Raw genomic sequence first — 17,139 nt, forward strand, 5'->3', positions numbered from 1 at the left:
CCTGGAGACTGCCAACTCAAAATTCTATTCTATTTGTGTAGTGAAAACACTATGCAAAAAATCGTTGTAATTATGGGAATTTATATATAATTGTTTACATTAGTGTTTAGAATTTACAAAGGGTATAAAGGGAACGCCTGCAAATGCAAACTCTGCTGATGGGTGTGAGTCTGCTCATTTTATCTGTGAAACACCCGATCATATTGTTTACTATAGGTTCATAAGTTGTGTTTCCATATGTGTAAATGTATGTATAATTTTTAACAATGGCAATGGCATTCTTAAGACTGGCATCCAGTAGTAACACCAAAAACATGTTAATCATAGACCCACTAAGTTACATTTTTTCTTAGTAATAGTCTACCTAATGCTAGCACCAATGTGGATATGTTCAAATGTATTGCCGTACCAGAAACATTGTATGCTTGTGTCTCTTCTAAGATTGCAAACCAGATATACTGTAGGGGACTATTTACTGAGCCATGGAGAGAGATAAAGTGCCAGCCAATCAGCTCCTAGCTGCCATGTTACGGGCCGTGACTGAAAATTTACAGGAGCTGGTTGGTTGGTAGGAACTTTATCTCTCTCCATTTTATAACTCTCCAAGTCTTAGTAAATAGACCACAAAGTCATATATGGCAAAATAACTATTTACCAATCCATTAGTTCTGTTAGTACTGGAATGTCCCTGTGTGTATGCATACACTGTAGAAGCACTAGGGGATGATTTCATAGATATTTGGTGTCTCCATTCTGAGTTGCACGCAGTGTCGAGGCCACAGGTACTGTAGTTGGCCGTTGTTCTAATTCTGCACGTACATCCCAGTCGCACAGCGCATGTGTCCCAGTTGTTAGCGCTAAGAGACACACAATAGAATCAGATGTACGTTCTGTGGACTTCAGTGGGTATACATGGGAGGTAACGGGGTGGCTAAGCAGATGCGGGTGTATCGCTGTAAGCAGCTGCTCACGCAGGAGGCCATACTCATATGGACACACTGCACTTGTCATAGAGCTGGTGCAAGTTTCAATGGTGCTCCCGATGTTGAATCTAAAGACACACCGATATGGAACAACATCGCTGTAAGACGCTGCCGGTGAGCGTTTCACTGTTAAAGAAATCAGCCATGATATTAGCATACGATGCAGATGTGGCAGCTGTGAAAGAATCAACTCCTATGTATCATCCTTCTCTTTGTCCATCTTCTTCGTTATTGGGAAGAAACTGTTTCAGAGTCGGTTAGTAAATGTCTGTAGTTGAACCCACATTCAGATGAATAGTTAGAGAGTTTTCAGCAATAAACTGACTCCACCTTCTCCACTCCCTCCCACCCATCAACTGAAAAATGCCAACTCTTCGTTTGTTGATCTTGTCCCTGATTAAGGAGCATTATGAACTCTGAGTGTGTTCTTAGCGTATTGTTCAAAGCCTTTGAAACCTTGTAAATCGCTCAGAATGAAGTTGCTTTCACTCCTGCTTTCAATTTGAGGTGGCCATGCCTTGGGCGTGTATCTGTGATATACTGCTTCTATATACCTACACTATATGTTGTCCTGATCTAAGGAATTACAAGATGGCACTGTTTGTTAACTCCTTCACTTGCTTAAATAGTACCACTCTGTTCTGATACTTGGGTTTAGTTTTTTTAGTATTTAACAAAAAATCTGTCCAGTTGCAAAATTAGAGTTCGTTGTAAGTTATAAATACTACTAAGTCTAGCTCCCTCCCCTCCCCTTGTATAGAAGTATCTGTTTAGAAACCAAAAGTGATGAAATATCTTCCTTTGAGTGACTATACATATATTACTCTATGCTCGAAAGGGGGTTGGGATTCTGGAGCCGGCCTTCTTAGCTATGTCTGGATCCTGGCATCAGTATTTTGACAGCCGGGATCCCGACCAGATCCCTTAGAAAGGTACTGATCTAGTTGACTGTATACTGGAGCCATATACATTATTTAACCCTTTCTGTTATTCAGTCTTTCAATGATTCAATCAATCAATCTTTCTTTGTTAGTACAAAGTAAAGTGCTATTCCCATTTGCCGCCCACTAAGCAGCGCCTCTAAATCAACCAATTACTTTGGAATGCAGAATACATTGCACTGTTCTTACTAAGGTACCCTAATTATTATCGAAATGGGGATTCTGATATCACATTGTCCATGGACAAACTAATGGTTACTTCAAAGTAGAAATACAAAATGATGCAAGTTGCATTTGTGTCCTGCTTGTGACATGTTCCAGTAAAACAGGTGCCTGCCTAAATGCCTGGATGCTGTGGGTTCAACATTGTCTATGGGCGAGATGTACTAAGCAGCGATAAAAGTGGAGAAGTGAGCCAGTGGAGAAGTTGGCCATGGTAACCAATCAGCATTTATAATTTGCATACTATAAAAGTATATAGAGCAGCTGATTGGTTGCCATGGGCAACTTCTCCACTGGCTCACGTCTCCACTTTTATCACTGCTTAGTACATCTCTCCCAATATCACTATGGGGCCAGGAGAAATCTGACTAAGCAGCTGACATCTATATTGTACGGGTATTTCAGTTTATGGACCATTTTGTGTGTACCTGCATGTTCATAATGCTAAAAGTAATATTCTGTATATGAGCTGAGAAAAGTGACTTTATGTCACCTACACTTACAGTGGTGCTGACCTGCAAGAAGAAATGTTAGTTACTACAAGTAAGTATTTAACAATTCACACAAACATTAGAAAGTAATTGGAGTATTAGTGTTCTGACACTAACATGTTCTCAGTGATGGTCATATGTTTTGCTGGGTTGGGTATGTTATCCCGGCGGTCGCTTCATGTTCATCTGTATTGTGAGCTTACTAGTAGCAGTACTTGCTATAGCTTAAGGTTCTCTATTCCCAGTGTTATGCTGAAATTGTATTACTTATAAGATGAGTTTAGGATCTGATATTTCCTCATGCAACTAGTCGCTGCCATCAAATATAACTACAGTGTCATTTCTGATGATACAAATATTAAACACTACAGTCTTAACGATAATTTAATCAAAGGCGTTATGGAAATAATTACTGCACTAGCTGACTTATAAATGCTTAAAAAAATAGCTTTTATCATGTGTGCTATCAGTGCTATTAGACTATTTTTTGCAGTTATTGAACTTTATTTTGGATAGTAATAAACAGCCCTAAATAAGCTTTGCAGCACTACTTGACAGCGTTACTCTGTGACTACATGGCTGATCGAGGGTCACTGTCCACTGCATGTCCTAAATTTTCAGTCCATAATACTTTGTACAAATATATAGACTGCTGATGGGATTGATTTCTTCTATGAACCGGAATATGACATGGACTTCTGGCAGACACGGGGTTAAAAGATCCTCTTTGCCTAGAAGCTGATCTGGCGCCAAAGATAAAACGTGGGTGTCCCACCTCACAGACCCAGTGCTTACACCTAAAAGTCTGCCCCTCCCTCCATCAAGGTTAATGGGAGATGTTTATCATGGGCTGATGAAAAGTTTTTCACAAAGCCTGACTAAGTGGCTATGAAACGTTAGGGCTTTTGGATGAACTGTTCACTAATGCTGGGTATAGAAAGCCCCTTGACATTTACTAGTTTAACCCCTGCACACCAGACACTCTGAAGGGGGGTCTGTCGCCAAAGAACATAAGCTTTCCAATGTCGCTGTCCCGTAGAGAATGCGGCCTTTTCACGCACTTCTGTCTTTCTTGGTCCTCCTATGCTTTGAGACCTTTATGCAACAGATTAGTTCAATTCTGCACTGCTTTTTATTTTTCACATACAGAACCTTTTTTTGGAGTTTAGTTTTTATGAGCGTAAAGACCTTTTGTTTACAGTATAAATATTAAAATGTTTACTGCATTTATGTATATGTCATATTTTTGCTTTTATAGCTAGACCAAGGAAATGCGTCAAATGTTATATATTTTTTTTTAACTGTACACATATGATCAGAACCTGTAATGAGATTCATAAAGGATATCACTATGGGTTCAGTATCCTGTAATCCGTGACTCCCGAGTGTATCTGAATTTGCTAATATATATTGACAATGTATGTATTGCATAAGATAACTAATATAATATGTAATATTGATGAACACATATACATTTATTGCACCTTTATTCTTGATCTTGCAAGTATAACTTTAATAAAATAAAACACTGTTTTGGACTTTATTATAATATTTTTAAAATCAAAAATTATATTGCACTTTTTTGGGATATGCAGAGAACATTTCCTATTAGTGGTAGGCCAGGTTCATTGCTGTAACATTCTAATCATTTGTCTCCAAGGGAATTAATTTGCCTTTAATTAATGACTTAGTTCTTCATTAGCAGTTTCTAGGTTCCTGAATTTCTACTTATATTGATAGATTTCACACAGTGAATTGAGCTGGATCATAGCAAAGACATTGCTGTACTCTGTAATAGATGAGCAAATACTGTAGGAGGATCAAGTTGTTAATAGAACAAGGTTTAAACAAAGTTGTAGAACTGTAAATTGAAAAATAAAACAATGACAAAGGTGCAGATGGACCATTCCACTGTTACGTACAGGACATTTACACAAGTGTTTACATAACAAGTTTTGTTAAAAATTAACATGAGAAAGTAAAAAAAAATAAAAAATCAAATGTAATATCAAAGTGCCTAACTAGGCTTATTTTTTAGGTAAAAAAAAATAAAAAATCTCCGTAATACCCAGAACAATATCACAAAATGTAGTTGTCGGGTACGGAACAAGCCAAGTCCACCAACATTTTCTAACACAATCTTCGTCTTGATAATTCCCCTAAACTTAAAATTAAGAGGCTGTTTTATCTTTTTATGAAAACCTATGAGAAAGTTCTAATTTAACTTGTCAGCCTATGTTGAAAAATCTAAGATACACAGCTACAGATTTCTTTATAGTGTCACATATGGCACATTTTTACTCATTTTCATGGAATGGCCCAAATGATTTGAAACATGATTAATAAAATAAAACATTTTACAAAGGGAATTTGTGTATTTGTAGGTCTGATTTTTTGTTCTTAGGTAAATACTTCTGTCCCTTACAGTTCTAATGATATAATGCATTATAGCAAAGGGCATTTTAGTAGCTTGGCGCCTGTATGCTTTATTGTTATGCCACTGCTTCCCCTATTACGGGAGGTACCTGCTGCTCACCTACCTACATAAGAGTAACGGATAAAGAATTTTTTCTCCACACCTCTCCTTTGGAATGTTATGAAGCTGCGTAATGAGATGAAAATAAGCACATATTTCCAAATATATAGAATACTTATGCAGTCACTGCAGATTAATGTAATGTAGGCAGATCGGGTCCCGACACTAAATTATAATTCTGACTGTCTGACAAGAAACTGATGGCTATATCGATAAAAGTAGATATAAATATCGGATAATTAACTTCTTAGATATCTGTCTGTTCACTAGATGCTTTTGTGCTTATAGGATTTGTCCCATTTTCTTTTTAAAACAAAATATTTTACATTGTAACATATTTCAAAACCTGTATTTACTACATAACTAGCTAGTTATACTCTATTCTTGTTGGTTAATGTTGGCATATATGGCTTCACTGGTAGCCAATGGCTGTAAATAAAACATAATATATAATATAATAGAAGTATGGCTACTGACTATATTGGGACAAACTGTCTGTGGGCATTATTTACATAGATTTATTTTTAATGCATTTATTGACCATATCTTTATATAACCATGATTAACAAAACATCCTGAAAATATAAGGAGACTACAGACTTAGACTGTAGGCCGGGACAAGACTAGGGAAAGTCTTATCTGAACCCTGCAATCGGGTGTACCTGTGATGCACTGTGTGGTTTATCTGTTTCCTGGGGTAGTATCAGTAATCCCCCAGCCAGTATGTTATATGTGAATGTAGCACACGGTCCCTGCAAGATTATCCTATATTATTTCTATCAGTACAGACTTCTGCTACTTATACAGGCTGGGATGCCTGCATACTGTGAGAACTGTGCCATCACATATGGAATAGGCCTGTTGGAATATTTCCTGTAGCAGGCATGTATAAGTTACCATTCTTTTCACATTATTGTAGCAATGTGTTGTTAATGTAACAAAATGTGTATACAATATGTAAATAGACGGCTGATTGGGAGAATGTGTACTGGAATGCCCTCGTCAGTGCCAGGCTTAGATGAGTTTTGAAAGTATGATGGAATATATTTATCACACATGTTGTAAAGTAATCAGTGGCCCAGCCTACGCATCACTGCCATGTTGATGTTTGGATATATGAGTAACAAGAGAAAGAGAACTCAGCAGAAATACGTTTTTGTTTAAGAGGCCAGACACTAACCTTATGAATTTGTTTTGTTATCACGCATTCATTTCAGATGCTGAAATAAGGATTGCATCAGTGGGACAGGCTGTGCTCTCACATAGATCCACTGTTGATGTGTGCTATTCATTTTTACAGGTCATTGTCCAGTCTGGCCGTCACCCCACCGTTCTTCAGAAACTCTGCCAGCTCCCCTTCCAGTATTTTAGTGACTCCCGGCTGGTCCGGCTCCTATTTCCCACGCTGATCTCCGCCTGCTACAACAACCCCCAGAACAGACTGATTTTGGAGCAGGAGCTAAGCTGTCAGCTGCTTGCCACTTTCATTCAGGTACAGAGCTGAGAAGGAAGCAGTGACCTGTATACCTCTGAAAGGTTTTAACAAGTGTGTGTGTATATGGAGCTATTTGAGAAAGGGGAATAGTAAAATGATAGGATATGACATGTTGTGATTCTGGGCGCAGTGGAAGTGTCACAGCACTGGCCACAGAAGTCGTGATTCCTAGTGTGACAGTGAGTATAAATGAGCTAATAGTATAAGCATTAGGAAAAGGAGATATTACACATTTATTCTTGGAGACTGGTATAGTACTAATAATACTTTACAAATGTGAATAGATGTAAACATGGTTATTTAATAATGTATTTTAACATAAATCTGATGCACAGCTACTAGTGAATTGATTATCTTCTTTATTAACTTAACTTCTAATTATTATTTTTAGTTGTTATAATAAATAGAACTATGCAAATGAGTCTAGAATTATGTTGGTAAATAAAAATGCAAATAACAAATTATATAAATGTTAGCATAAATAATAGATGAAAACTATATTTAGTAAATAAAAATAAAGTAGTAAAACTTGAAAAAAAATGCTAAAATAATACTACAATCAGAGATCTGTCAAATATTTCCATATTCCAAAATACAAGTATTGCACACTGTGGCTTTAGTTCTTATGTAGATGTGATTGCTGTCGTTATTTAGGAAATATCTTGCATAAGTATTACTTTGAACGCTGGTTTTACAGCTTTCACGTATTTAGTCTCTGGTAAAAAAGAAATCTTGAAAATGTAGAAACTATGCAAATACAGATGTAACATTTGAATAGTTTAAACATTGTGTTTTCAAAAACATTCCTGATCAGTTATATTCAAATTAACTACTGAATATTTAGCAAAGTGACAGGTTTACTATTTAGTAACATCAGGCTGAGAGAGTAATGGTGGCATTTTTAGCAAGACTGGATTGGTGACTGCTTGGCAGGAGCCAGGTCTTAGCTTCTTACCACACTATTGGTCAGTTCGGTAAGTATGTGAATTACTGTTTTGCAGATACTGTAGGTTATTTCCACCCTGGATAATTTTTTTGTACAAATTAAGACTTTACGGAGGAAGATTTAAACTTTGCACAGAAATGTTTCACACTTTTTTGTAAACATCTCTATAAATATAATTACAATAACTGATGGAAAAAAAGCTATTTCAAGAGCATCACGTATAGAAATAGCTTTTTTCCATCGGTTATTGATAGAATGAGCCTGAACGGTGATTTTGAACTAACATGCTGTACTTATTTATTTATTTATTTATTAACAGTTTCTTATATAGCGCAGAAAATTCCGTTGCGCTTTATAATTTGAAATAACAATAACAAACTTGGTGATAACAGTCATAGAGGTAGGAAGGCCCTGCTCGCAAGCTTACAATCTATAGGCTGTACTTGGCTGCATTGTGCTTGTGGATGACTTGGTTTGTAATTTCGTTGTTTTTACAATGACCGTAAAGTATTTAAGTTATAATAGTATTATGAGACTTATCTAATAACATGCAGTGCAGATTTAAACTTGAATGAAACATATATTTCTGTGTTATTAAAACATTCTATAATCATGACTGTGGCTCTGTAACAGTTTATAATGTGTCTTGCGTTCATTATGAGTCCTTCTATTGTTTATTATTGTACCTTTACAGTATTCATTTATAGTTTTGCACTACATTTTCACTGCATAAAATACATCTTTACCTTTATTCTGCTATAGTGGCTATGATAAGATTCTAGTTCTTTATTCTCATGTTGTCATCTTCAGAAAAAAATCTGTAAATGTCATATAGAAAATAACATTAAGATTGTCTTAGTGTTCCTTGCAGGAGATTCTTGTACTTTTGGAAAAGTTATTTTATTATGACAAGTTGTGTATATTTAGTTGGAATTAGTAGCAGCTGTAGGTTTCAGTAGTTGTATCTCATTCAGTTCCTTGCTGTTGACATGCCGCTGTGGAAATTCTGAAAATGAACTTGTCTATTGATATTTAACATATGATTAACTCCTTGAAACATAATGAACCTGGGTTTTTTTTACCATCTCTCTGTGCCATATCTATCCAACCGCATAAGGTTACCAAAGGCCGAATATAATTAAATTTGAGACAGAACATTAAGCCTGTTAAACGTATGTGTTTTTTTTTTTTTATCATTAGAAACACCCTGATATATGAGAACAAAATGACAACGAATTCTAGGAACTAGAGTAAGGAGCATGATATATCAGCTAGCAGCTGCTTTATATATACGAGAATTAATTTGATATTAGATTTTAGCTATGTAATTAGCAGTTAAGACATTTAACTACAAAATTTCATTATTTCTACCATTTGTTTAAAATTGAATCACGGCAGACTTTTAGCTATCAGAAATATTTTCAAATAACCATAACCACAATCAATTTTCCAAACTAATATTTAAAGCAAAACTAAAATTAGGTGCCAAATGAGTGACAATTGTTTTTGAGCTTTTACCCAGTATGAAATAGTTAAGTTAATAAGAAATAAATAAATACATAAATAAATAAATAAACAAGCCAGTGGGTGTTTAAACAATGTTACATTTTGAAAAGTATTCTTGTAATTGAATTGGTACATGCGATGCAGCTACGTGTTTGGCTAGTGTATGCTGTCCTGTAGATGGCCTGTATAATTTGTATTGAAAGGACACATACTTTATCACGTTACCTGTATGGTTTAGAGATAGTTGTTAGTGAATGACCCTTCTATACATCTCTGCAGACGTTGGTAGTGGATGAGTTAAATGACAGTGCAGGGAGATGGAAGCTGTGAGCTGTGTAATTCTCTGCTGTGCCCAGTTACTTTCTGGCCTCTAATCTTATAACCTATAAACACTGTGTCACATTTGCTTATTTTTCATTGTACGGAGGAAGCAGGAGCTCGGGTGCTTTTATCTGCAGAGCACTCATAGTGGCTGCTGGAAAAGAGGATGTCTACTTTTCCATTTGTCTTATGGCATGTATATGGTTTCATAAATGTGCGTCTGTAATGAAATGTTTTTGTAACATTCTGAGCAGTAGAATATGTCAGTCATTCATACAGGGTCAGGCAGCAGAGCTCATCCCTAGGCCTGGAAACGCTGTGTGATGATTTATTTGTGTCGTTGGCATGTCTAACTTGAGTTACATTTAGTATTACCATTCTGTCTAATCGATATGTTTATGTCTACAAACTTTAAGTAATGTTTGTTGTTTATTTTGCATGTTTGGCTATTTATTTTTGTTTAGTTAAATTCTAGGAGTATATACAAAACTATTAAAAAAAAACTTTCAGTGCTGATATTAAGCCAGTGGCGCCCAAGTCACTATAAATGGAGAATTGTACTGGTGTGCAAGGATTGTAGCTGTTTGCCGCTCTGCTAACCAATACATTGTGCTATTGTCTTAGGACTGTTTGCAAGGATCAAGTCATGCCGACAGCAGGACGTCTCAGCACAAAGGTAATGTAACCAAGGCTGGGTGATTGCAGTCATTCAGACGTAGAGCTGTCTATCCTCCTGACCTTCAGACCAAGGAAATGACTTGTTTCCAGAAGATGCCATTGACAGGCCAAGCCGCATAATGAGCATGGTGCTAATTCATTGTACATAATGAACACTGAACAACTTCACAACAAAAGCCTATTGAGAGACAGCTTGTTCTTTTATTAGCAACAAAAGCGAGTTTACTCAAAGGCTCTGCCTGCCATTGGAAATAGCTACTTACTAAACAAACTAGCATCTTGGGAGTAGGTTAAATTACCTCCACATTACACACTCTCTGCGGGACACGTCAGTACTAAACACTGTACTTCATAGGGGCTGTGAACATGACAATTAGAAGTGCTCATTGCACCGTCTGCGGGTGGTCCCTCAGTCCTACAAGTGCTGCCCTTATGAACTTGCTGTGGGGAGTAATGTGACAGCCACATATAGATACATAGAAGATGCCTTAGCTTTAAGTAGACTATGTGCTAGTAATGTCTACAGAAATCCTGCTCCTCATTAAGCCACCAGGAAGCTATTACTACACTATACCTAATATGCACACACCCAAGGACTACACTAACGATATCTGAGAAATTGTGGTCAGCTTAGACACTTTCTTAATATCTATATTCGACTTTTGAATTTAAATACCAAAATGGATAACGCACTTCTCAAAGTGCACAGAATTCTCCTTTTATTGTATTTGTAAGTAAATATAATAAAAGGCCTGTTTGGGGTCAGCTTGTATATTAGGTTTAGGGAATATATAAGGCATGTTCTAAATGAGATGGGTACTTTTCAGCAAAAGCTAAGAAACCTGTAAAATATATAGGGGGACATTCAGCTAGACGCAGTGATTTACCATGGCAGCACCCACTTATGTTAATATATACAAATATGCAGTGAAATTGTTCTGTCTGCGATGAGATAGCCACACACATCTGGTGGCAAAATGACAATTTGAACACACCTCTGTTTCACTGCGGATCTTGAGATGAATGGCTTTAGTGCAAATACCTTTCTATTTTCCTGTTTTTAAGTTTTGTTGCCCCACATTCAAATTAGTACTATCTCATAATACAGCCCTCGGACAAAAAAAAAAGGTGCAGCCCTGATCTAGAATAAACTATGCCTATATATTATACTGAACATTTATATGGTAGCCAGACACAGTTTACTATGCTGCCTTTGCCCAAAGCACCATATTGTGCAGTACAAGGCGTTCTATTTATAGGGCAATGACACTGACTATGAACTAGAAGAGCCTGGCTTCAATCCTACGTAACCTCTGTTTAACCTCTAGCATGGGCACTTTGTCTCTGTGGTCCATGCACTAGAACCCTTAAGTAGACGGCATGCAAAAACAAATAAGACAATAAATGGACTACCAATCTCTAGTAGAGTTTGTCGTAAGAGATAAATCTTTCACCATTTCTAATGTGTTTAGCAGGAGGTTGTGTAAACACTGGTGAGTAATCACATCTCCCCCTCTCTATACTTCTGTATCCTGATCACACTGGTCTTGCAGCGTCTGAGCAGGGAAGGAACACTGCTTCTTTTTTGCGCATTTATATGTAATAATGTTGCTTTTCTTTTTTTTTTTCTACAGACCGTTCCCAGCAGTACCTGGAATTCTCCTGCCGTTTCCCACGCCAGTGCTGGGAGCCCTCACGGCAGTTTTTTCTGAAAAAAGACTAAGCTTCTATAGTTATTGCTTTTATGTGTTTTATATAGGATGATTGGCTCAGGATCTGGGCCTTGCATAACGTATAAAGAACTGAGATTCCATGTAATTATACTATGTAATTATGCCTAACCTGCTGCGTGTAAAAATGCCTTTATATATTTAATGTGCACTATTTATATGTTGTGTGTGTAGATAAAGTGTGCTGTGATATTTGGCTCGCGTGCTAGACTTGACTTGGCCAATCCTTATATTGTCGCTCACTACCAAAGGATTCTCATCTAGCACATTGTTTAGCAGTGGGTTGAAGATCATCTGGCAGTGACCATTCATTGTATTAAAGTGAACACTTCTGTACTATATATCTCGCAATAAAGTAACTTATTTTCATCCTTGTGTGCTGTGTAAGTATGTATCTCTCTCCTGCCATGCATACCTGTTCATTGTTACTCTAAGGGTCAAACTTACTAAACATCAATCTTGATCGATTTTAAATTGATCAAAATCAATGTTGCGCTTCAGGGTCAAAATTGCACATTTACTAGCAGATGATTTAAAATCAATATAAAATCAATCTTTAATAAATTTACGCCTACGTCATCCTACTTTACAGCAGACAAATGTGATTCTTTTTCCGGAACGGTAGCAAAAATAGGATTTCAAGTATACAAGAAGCATGGCATAACGTCATATACATATAGCTTCATATATTTCAGCGTCTGCGCTCACAGCCGTAAGATTGCGTAGATCCATTTAAGATTAATATATATTTACGTTGTTTGCTTTTTGTTTTTCTCTGACGTCCTAGTGGATGCTGGGAACTCCGTAAGGACCATGGGGAACAGCGGGCTCCGAAGGAGGCCGGGCACTCCAGAAAGATTTATGACTACCTGGTGTGCACTGGCTCCTCCCACCACGACCCCCCTCCAAGCCTCAGTTAGATCTTGTGCCCGGCCGAGGTTGGATGCACACTAGGGGCTCTCCTGAGCCTCTAGAAAGAAAGTATAGAATTAGGTTTTTTATTTTCAGTGAGACCTGCTGGCAACAGGCTCACTGCAGCGAGGGACTAAGGGGAGAAGAAGCGAACTCGCCTGCTTGCAGCCGGATTGGGCTTCTTAGGCTACTGGACACCATTAGCTCCAGAGGGATCGACCGCAGGCCCAGTCCTTGGTGTTCGGTCCCGGAGCCGCGCCGCCGTCCCCCTTACAGAGCCAGAAGCAAGAAGAGGTCCGGAAAATCGGCGGCAGAAGACATCAGTCTTCACCAAGGATAGCGCACAGCACTGCAGCTGTGCGCCATTGCTCCTCATGCACACTTCACACTCCGGTCACTGAGGGTGCAGGGCGCTTGGGGGGGGCGCCCTGAGCAGCAATAAAAACACCTTGGCTGGCAAAAATACCACAATATATAGCCCCAGAAGCTATATATGTGGTAAATACCCCTGCCAGAATCCAGAAAAAAGCGGGAGAATAGGCCGCGGAAAAGGGGCGGAGCTATCTCCCTCAGAAACACTGGCGCCATTTTCTCTTCACAGTGCAACTGGAAGAAAGCTCCCCAGGCTCTCCCCTGTAGTTTTCAGGCTCAAAGGGTTAAAAAGAGAGGGGGGGCACTAAATTTAGGCGCAATATTGTATATACAAGCAGCTATGGGGGAAAATTCACTCAGTTATAGTGTTAATCCCCACATTATATAGCGCTCTGGTGTGTGCTGGCATACTCTCTCTCTGTCTCCCCAAAGGGCTTTGTGGGTCCTGTCCTCAGTCAGAGCATTCCCTGTGTGTGTGCGGTGTGTCGGTACAGCTGTGTCGACATGTTTGAGGAGGAGGCTTATATAGTGACGGAGCAGATGCCGATAAATGTGATGTCGCCCCCTGTGGGGCCGACACCAGAGTGGATGGTTAGGTAAAAGGTATTAACCGACAGTGTCAACTCCTTACATAAAAGGGTGGATGACGTAACAGCTGTGGGACAGCCGGCTTCTCAGCCCGTGCCTGCCCAGGCGTCTCAAAGGCCATCAGGGGCTCAAAAACGCCCGCTCATTCAGATGGCAGACACAGATGTCGACACGGAGTCTGACTCCAGTGTCGACAAGGTTGAGACATATACACAATCCACTAGGAACATCCGTGACTTGATCCCGGCAATAAAAAATGTGTTACACATTTCTGACATTAACCTCTAAAAATGGGTTTTTATGTTTGGGGAGAAAAAGCAGGCAGTGTTTTGTTCCCCCATCAGATGAATGAATGAAGTGTGTGAAAAGCGTGGGTTCCCCCTGATAAGAAACTGGTAATTTCTAAAAAGTTACTGATGGCGTACCTTTTCCCGCCAGAGGATAAGTTACGCTGGGAGATATCCCCTAGGGTGGATAAGGCGCTCACACGGTTGTCAAAATAGGTTTGGCACTGCCGTTTGAGGAACGGCCACTTTGAAGGTACCTGTTGATAAAAAGCAGGAGGCTATCCTGAAGTCTGTATTTATTTACACACTCAGGTACTAGACTGAAACCTGCAGAGCGTGCTGCTGCAGCGTGGTCGGTGACCCTGTCAAACATACTAGTTTGCTAACATGAGCACATATTAAAGACGTCGTCTTATATATGAGGGATGCACAGAGGGATATTTTGCCGGCTGGCATCCAAAATGAATGTAATGTCCATTCTGTCAGGAGGGTATTAGAGACCTGTCACTGGACAGGTGATGCTGACCTTAAAAGGCGCATAGAGAGGGGGCGTGGCTTGGACGCTGTACTCCACAGTCACCTCGGGCTGGAGCTCTTGCAAATAAGGGGCTCAAATCAGCCACAAAATACCTATTATACCCTCTATTGGCCCCTGCATTTACCCCAGTGTGCTGCTGAAAGCATTGGGCTCTCTGGAGAGAAGTCCCGCACAGCTGTGAGCCTATTTCCGCCACTTCGAGCTTGAGGCCTATACCACTTCCAGAAGCCGGGGCCTCGAGTTAGGAGGCATCCCGACGACGAGCTCCGGGACCCGTTCGCGGCCGCGGCGGGACCCGGCGGACCTCCTGCGGGTGCTCCACACATCCCCTGACCAGCGGAGACCCTCCCCAGACCCCCAGGTACCTGCAGGGGGCTGGAGGCTCCTCTCCTGTGCCTGGAATAGCAGGTAGAAGGAGAGACTCCTTGCTGGCACTTCTGGCGGCGGCCATCTTGAAAAGCATCCCACAGCTTTATCTCTACAAGCAGCATAACACAGGGACCCTGCACAGCAGCTCTGTAGCAGCATTTTCTCTCATAAACCCTGCCTGCTGTACATCTACAAGGGGCATAAACCTACTGAAGACATATAATACACTCACTGCTGGCTGCAGTACGTTTTGTTATCTAACCGTGCCCTCTCATACTAATCTGAGACTGCTCTCAGGTGCTGTCTAGTGCTTTCCTACCATCACTATCAGGTTTGAGACGACCCTCGCCTCTACACTCCTACAGCCCGTTGCGATGTGACCCCTAATATGTGACTTCCCCACCCAGAGTCTTACCGTTTAACATGGATCTACGTTTGAATACCAGTATCCTGTCTACTTTATAACGCACCAGCCTAGAGGGATCCGTCTGCTGCAATACTCTCAGATCATTTATTCATTTTTTCTCCATTGTGTCTTCTATCTCATTATGGCGCCTAAAAAAGCAAAAGGCACACTACCTCCTCAGGTATCTCTCCCGATCCGGAAACAACATCAGGCGTCCCCGCCATCTCGAGGAGTGTCGACCCCCTCTACGAAAAGCCCCTCTCCATCTGTTGTGACCAGCTCGCTTTCAGTGTCGGGCGTGGATCCGAATTCTGATGCTCCCCTTACTGTGAAGACCCTTTGCCAGGTCTTGACGGCCTTCAAATCGGACTTAACTCATGACCTCACAGCTGCCATACGTGAAGTCAAGGTAGAGCTGACAGCCATTGGGGATAGAACCGACACTCTAGAGCGCAAATTGGAAGAACTGGTGACGTCGCATAATGATCTCATTACAGCTCATGACCAACAACAAAACGAGTTGGACACATTTAAAAACAAAATGGCAGATATGGAGGATCGTTCCAGACGGAACAATATTAAAATACGAGGAATACCCGATTCAGTCGATAACTCGGATCTGACGGAATATGCCATGGCCCTGTTCCGTAAACTGCTACCTGGAGTACCTGATGCGGAACTGTTAATTGACCGAATCCATCGCCTTCCTAAACCTCGGTTTCTCTCCAACCCCTCACCTAGAGACACGTTACTCCGGGTACATTTTTTCAGCGTTAAAGAACGTATTCTTCAAGCTACTCGAGCTGCAGAGAATTCTGATACTCTAGGAGGATTGCAATTGTTCCCGGACTTTTCCGCATTCACTCTCTCTAAGAGACGCAGTTTAGCTCCGATCACCTCCGCCCTCCGGGCCCAAGATATCCGATATAGGTGGGGATTTCCAGTGAAGCTGATTGTATTTTATGACGGTTCTTCATTTATTATATCAGAGCTGGAAGCCGGAGTGAAACTACTCGAAGACTGGGACATCTCGGTGAAACTACCATCCTCTCACGAAAGACGTCCTCCACCTCGTTCCGAATGGTCCACTGAGTGAAAGTACTACGTAATTAATGAATGTTCTAACATGCCTTTCTATATTTCGTTAGAGATATTGCCTTTACTATAATTCTGTTTATTGCTGCTCTTATGGTTATAGAATTCCTCTAGGTGAGCTACATTTTCTCCTTGCTGGATTTCATACTGCATACTCTCCTACTTAAAAGTGGCTGTTCAGTTCATGTCCCAGTTTACCTGTTTATCTGTTTAAATGGCCTATCTTACAGTACACGCTGATTACAATAGTCGGCTGTAATTCCGATAGTAAGATATGCCATACCATTTCGTGCTGCATTTATGTTTCTTTAATAGATGTTTGTTCCCCATGTGCCACTTTTGTTTGGATTGAGATGTGCATTTATTCCCCCTACACATTAGCTATTTGTTTTTTCAATGACTCTGGGTGGATTGAAGAGTCCGCCTGCCCCTCGTTTATCTACTGCATTCATTTTCCCCTGCAGTAGCTATGCAGACCCGATGTACTGGGTCGGTTTACTTTTCCTTCCCCTTTATTTTATTGCTTTTGAATCTATCGCCCCTTCTCCGTGTTTTTTATACCCCTCCCCTCCCCCCCCCCCATCCGGATGGGATGTCGTCACTTGCATTGTATTTTTACTGAATAAGTATGGTTGGTATTCTCTCATTAAATGTTAAGGGTTTAAACTCCCCCAACAAACGTAGATTAGCTTTATCCTCCTTCCATAAATATAAAGCTGATAT

The 17,139-nt window shown here is 39.9% G+C and overlaps 1 protein-coding gene across 2 annotated transcripts in view; it reads left to right on the forward strand.

The window, feature by feature from the left end:
* SCAPER (S-phase cyclin A associated protein in the ER) overlaps positions 1–12,218 on the forward strand; it is a 725,664-nt gene extending 713,446 nt beyond the window's left edge. For both annotated transcript variants that reach the window (XM_063926586.1, XM_063926587.1), the window contains exons 29-31: positions 6,474–6,665; positions 10,066–10,117; positions 11,754–12,218. In XM_063926586.1, coding sequence (XP_063782656.1) covers positions 6,474–6,665; positions 10,066–10,117; positions 11,754–11,842 — 333 coding nt within the window. In that variant the 3' untranslated portion in view covers positions 11,843–12,218. The remainder of the gene's footprint in view (positions 1–6,473; positions 6,666–10,065; positions 10,118–11,753) is intronic.
* The last annotated feature ends 4,921 nt before the right edge of the window (positions 12,219–17,139 follow it).

This window comes from Pseudophryne corroboree, chromosome 6, assembly GCF_028390025.1.
Source record: "Pseudophryne corroboree isolate aPseCor3 chromosome 6, aPseCor3.hap2, whole genome shotgun sequence".
Lineage (NCBI taxonomy): Eukaryota > Metazoa > Chordata > Amphibia > Anura > Myobatrachidae > Pseudophryne > Pseudophryne corroboree.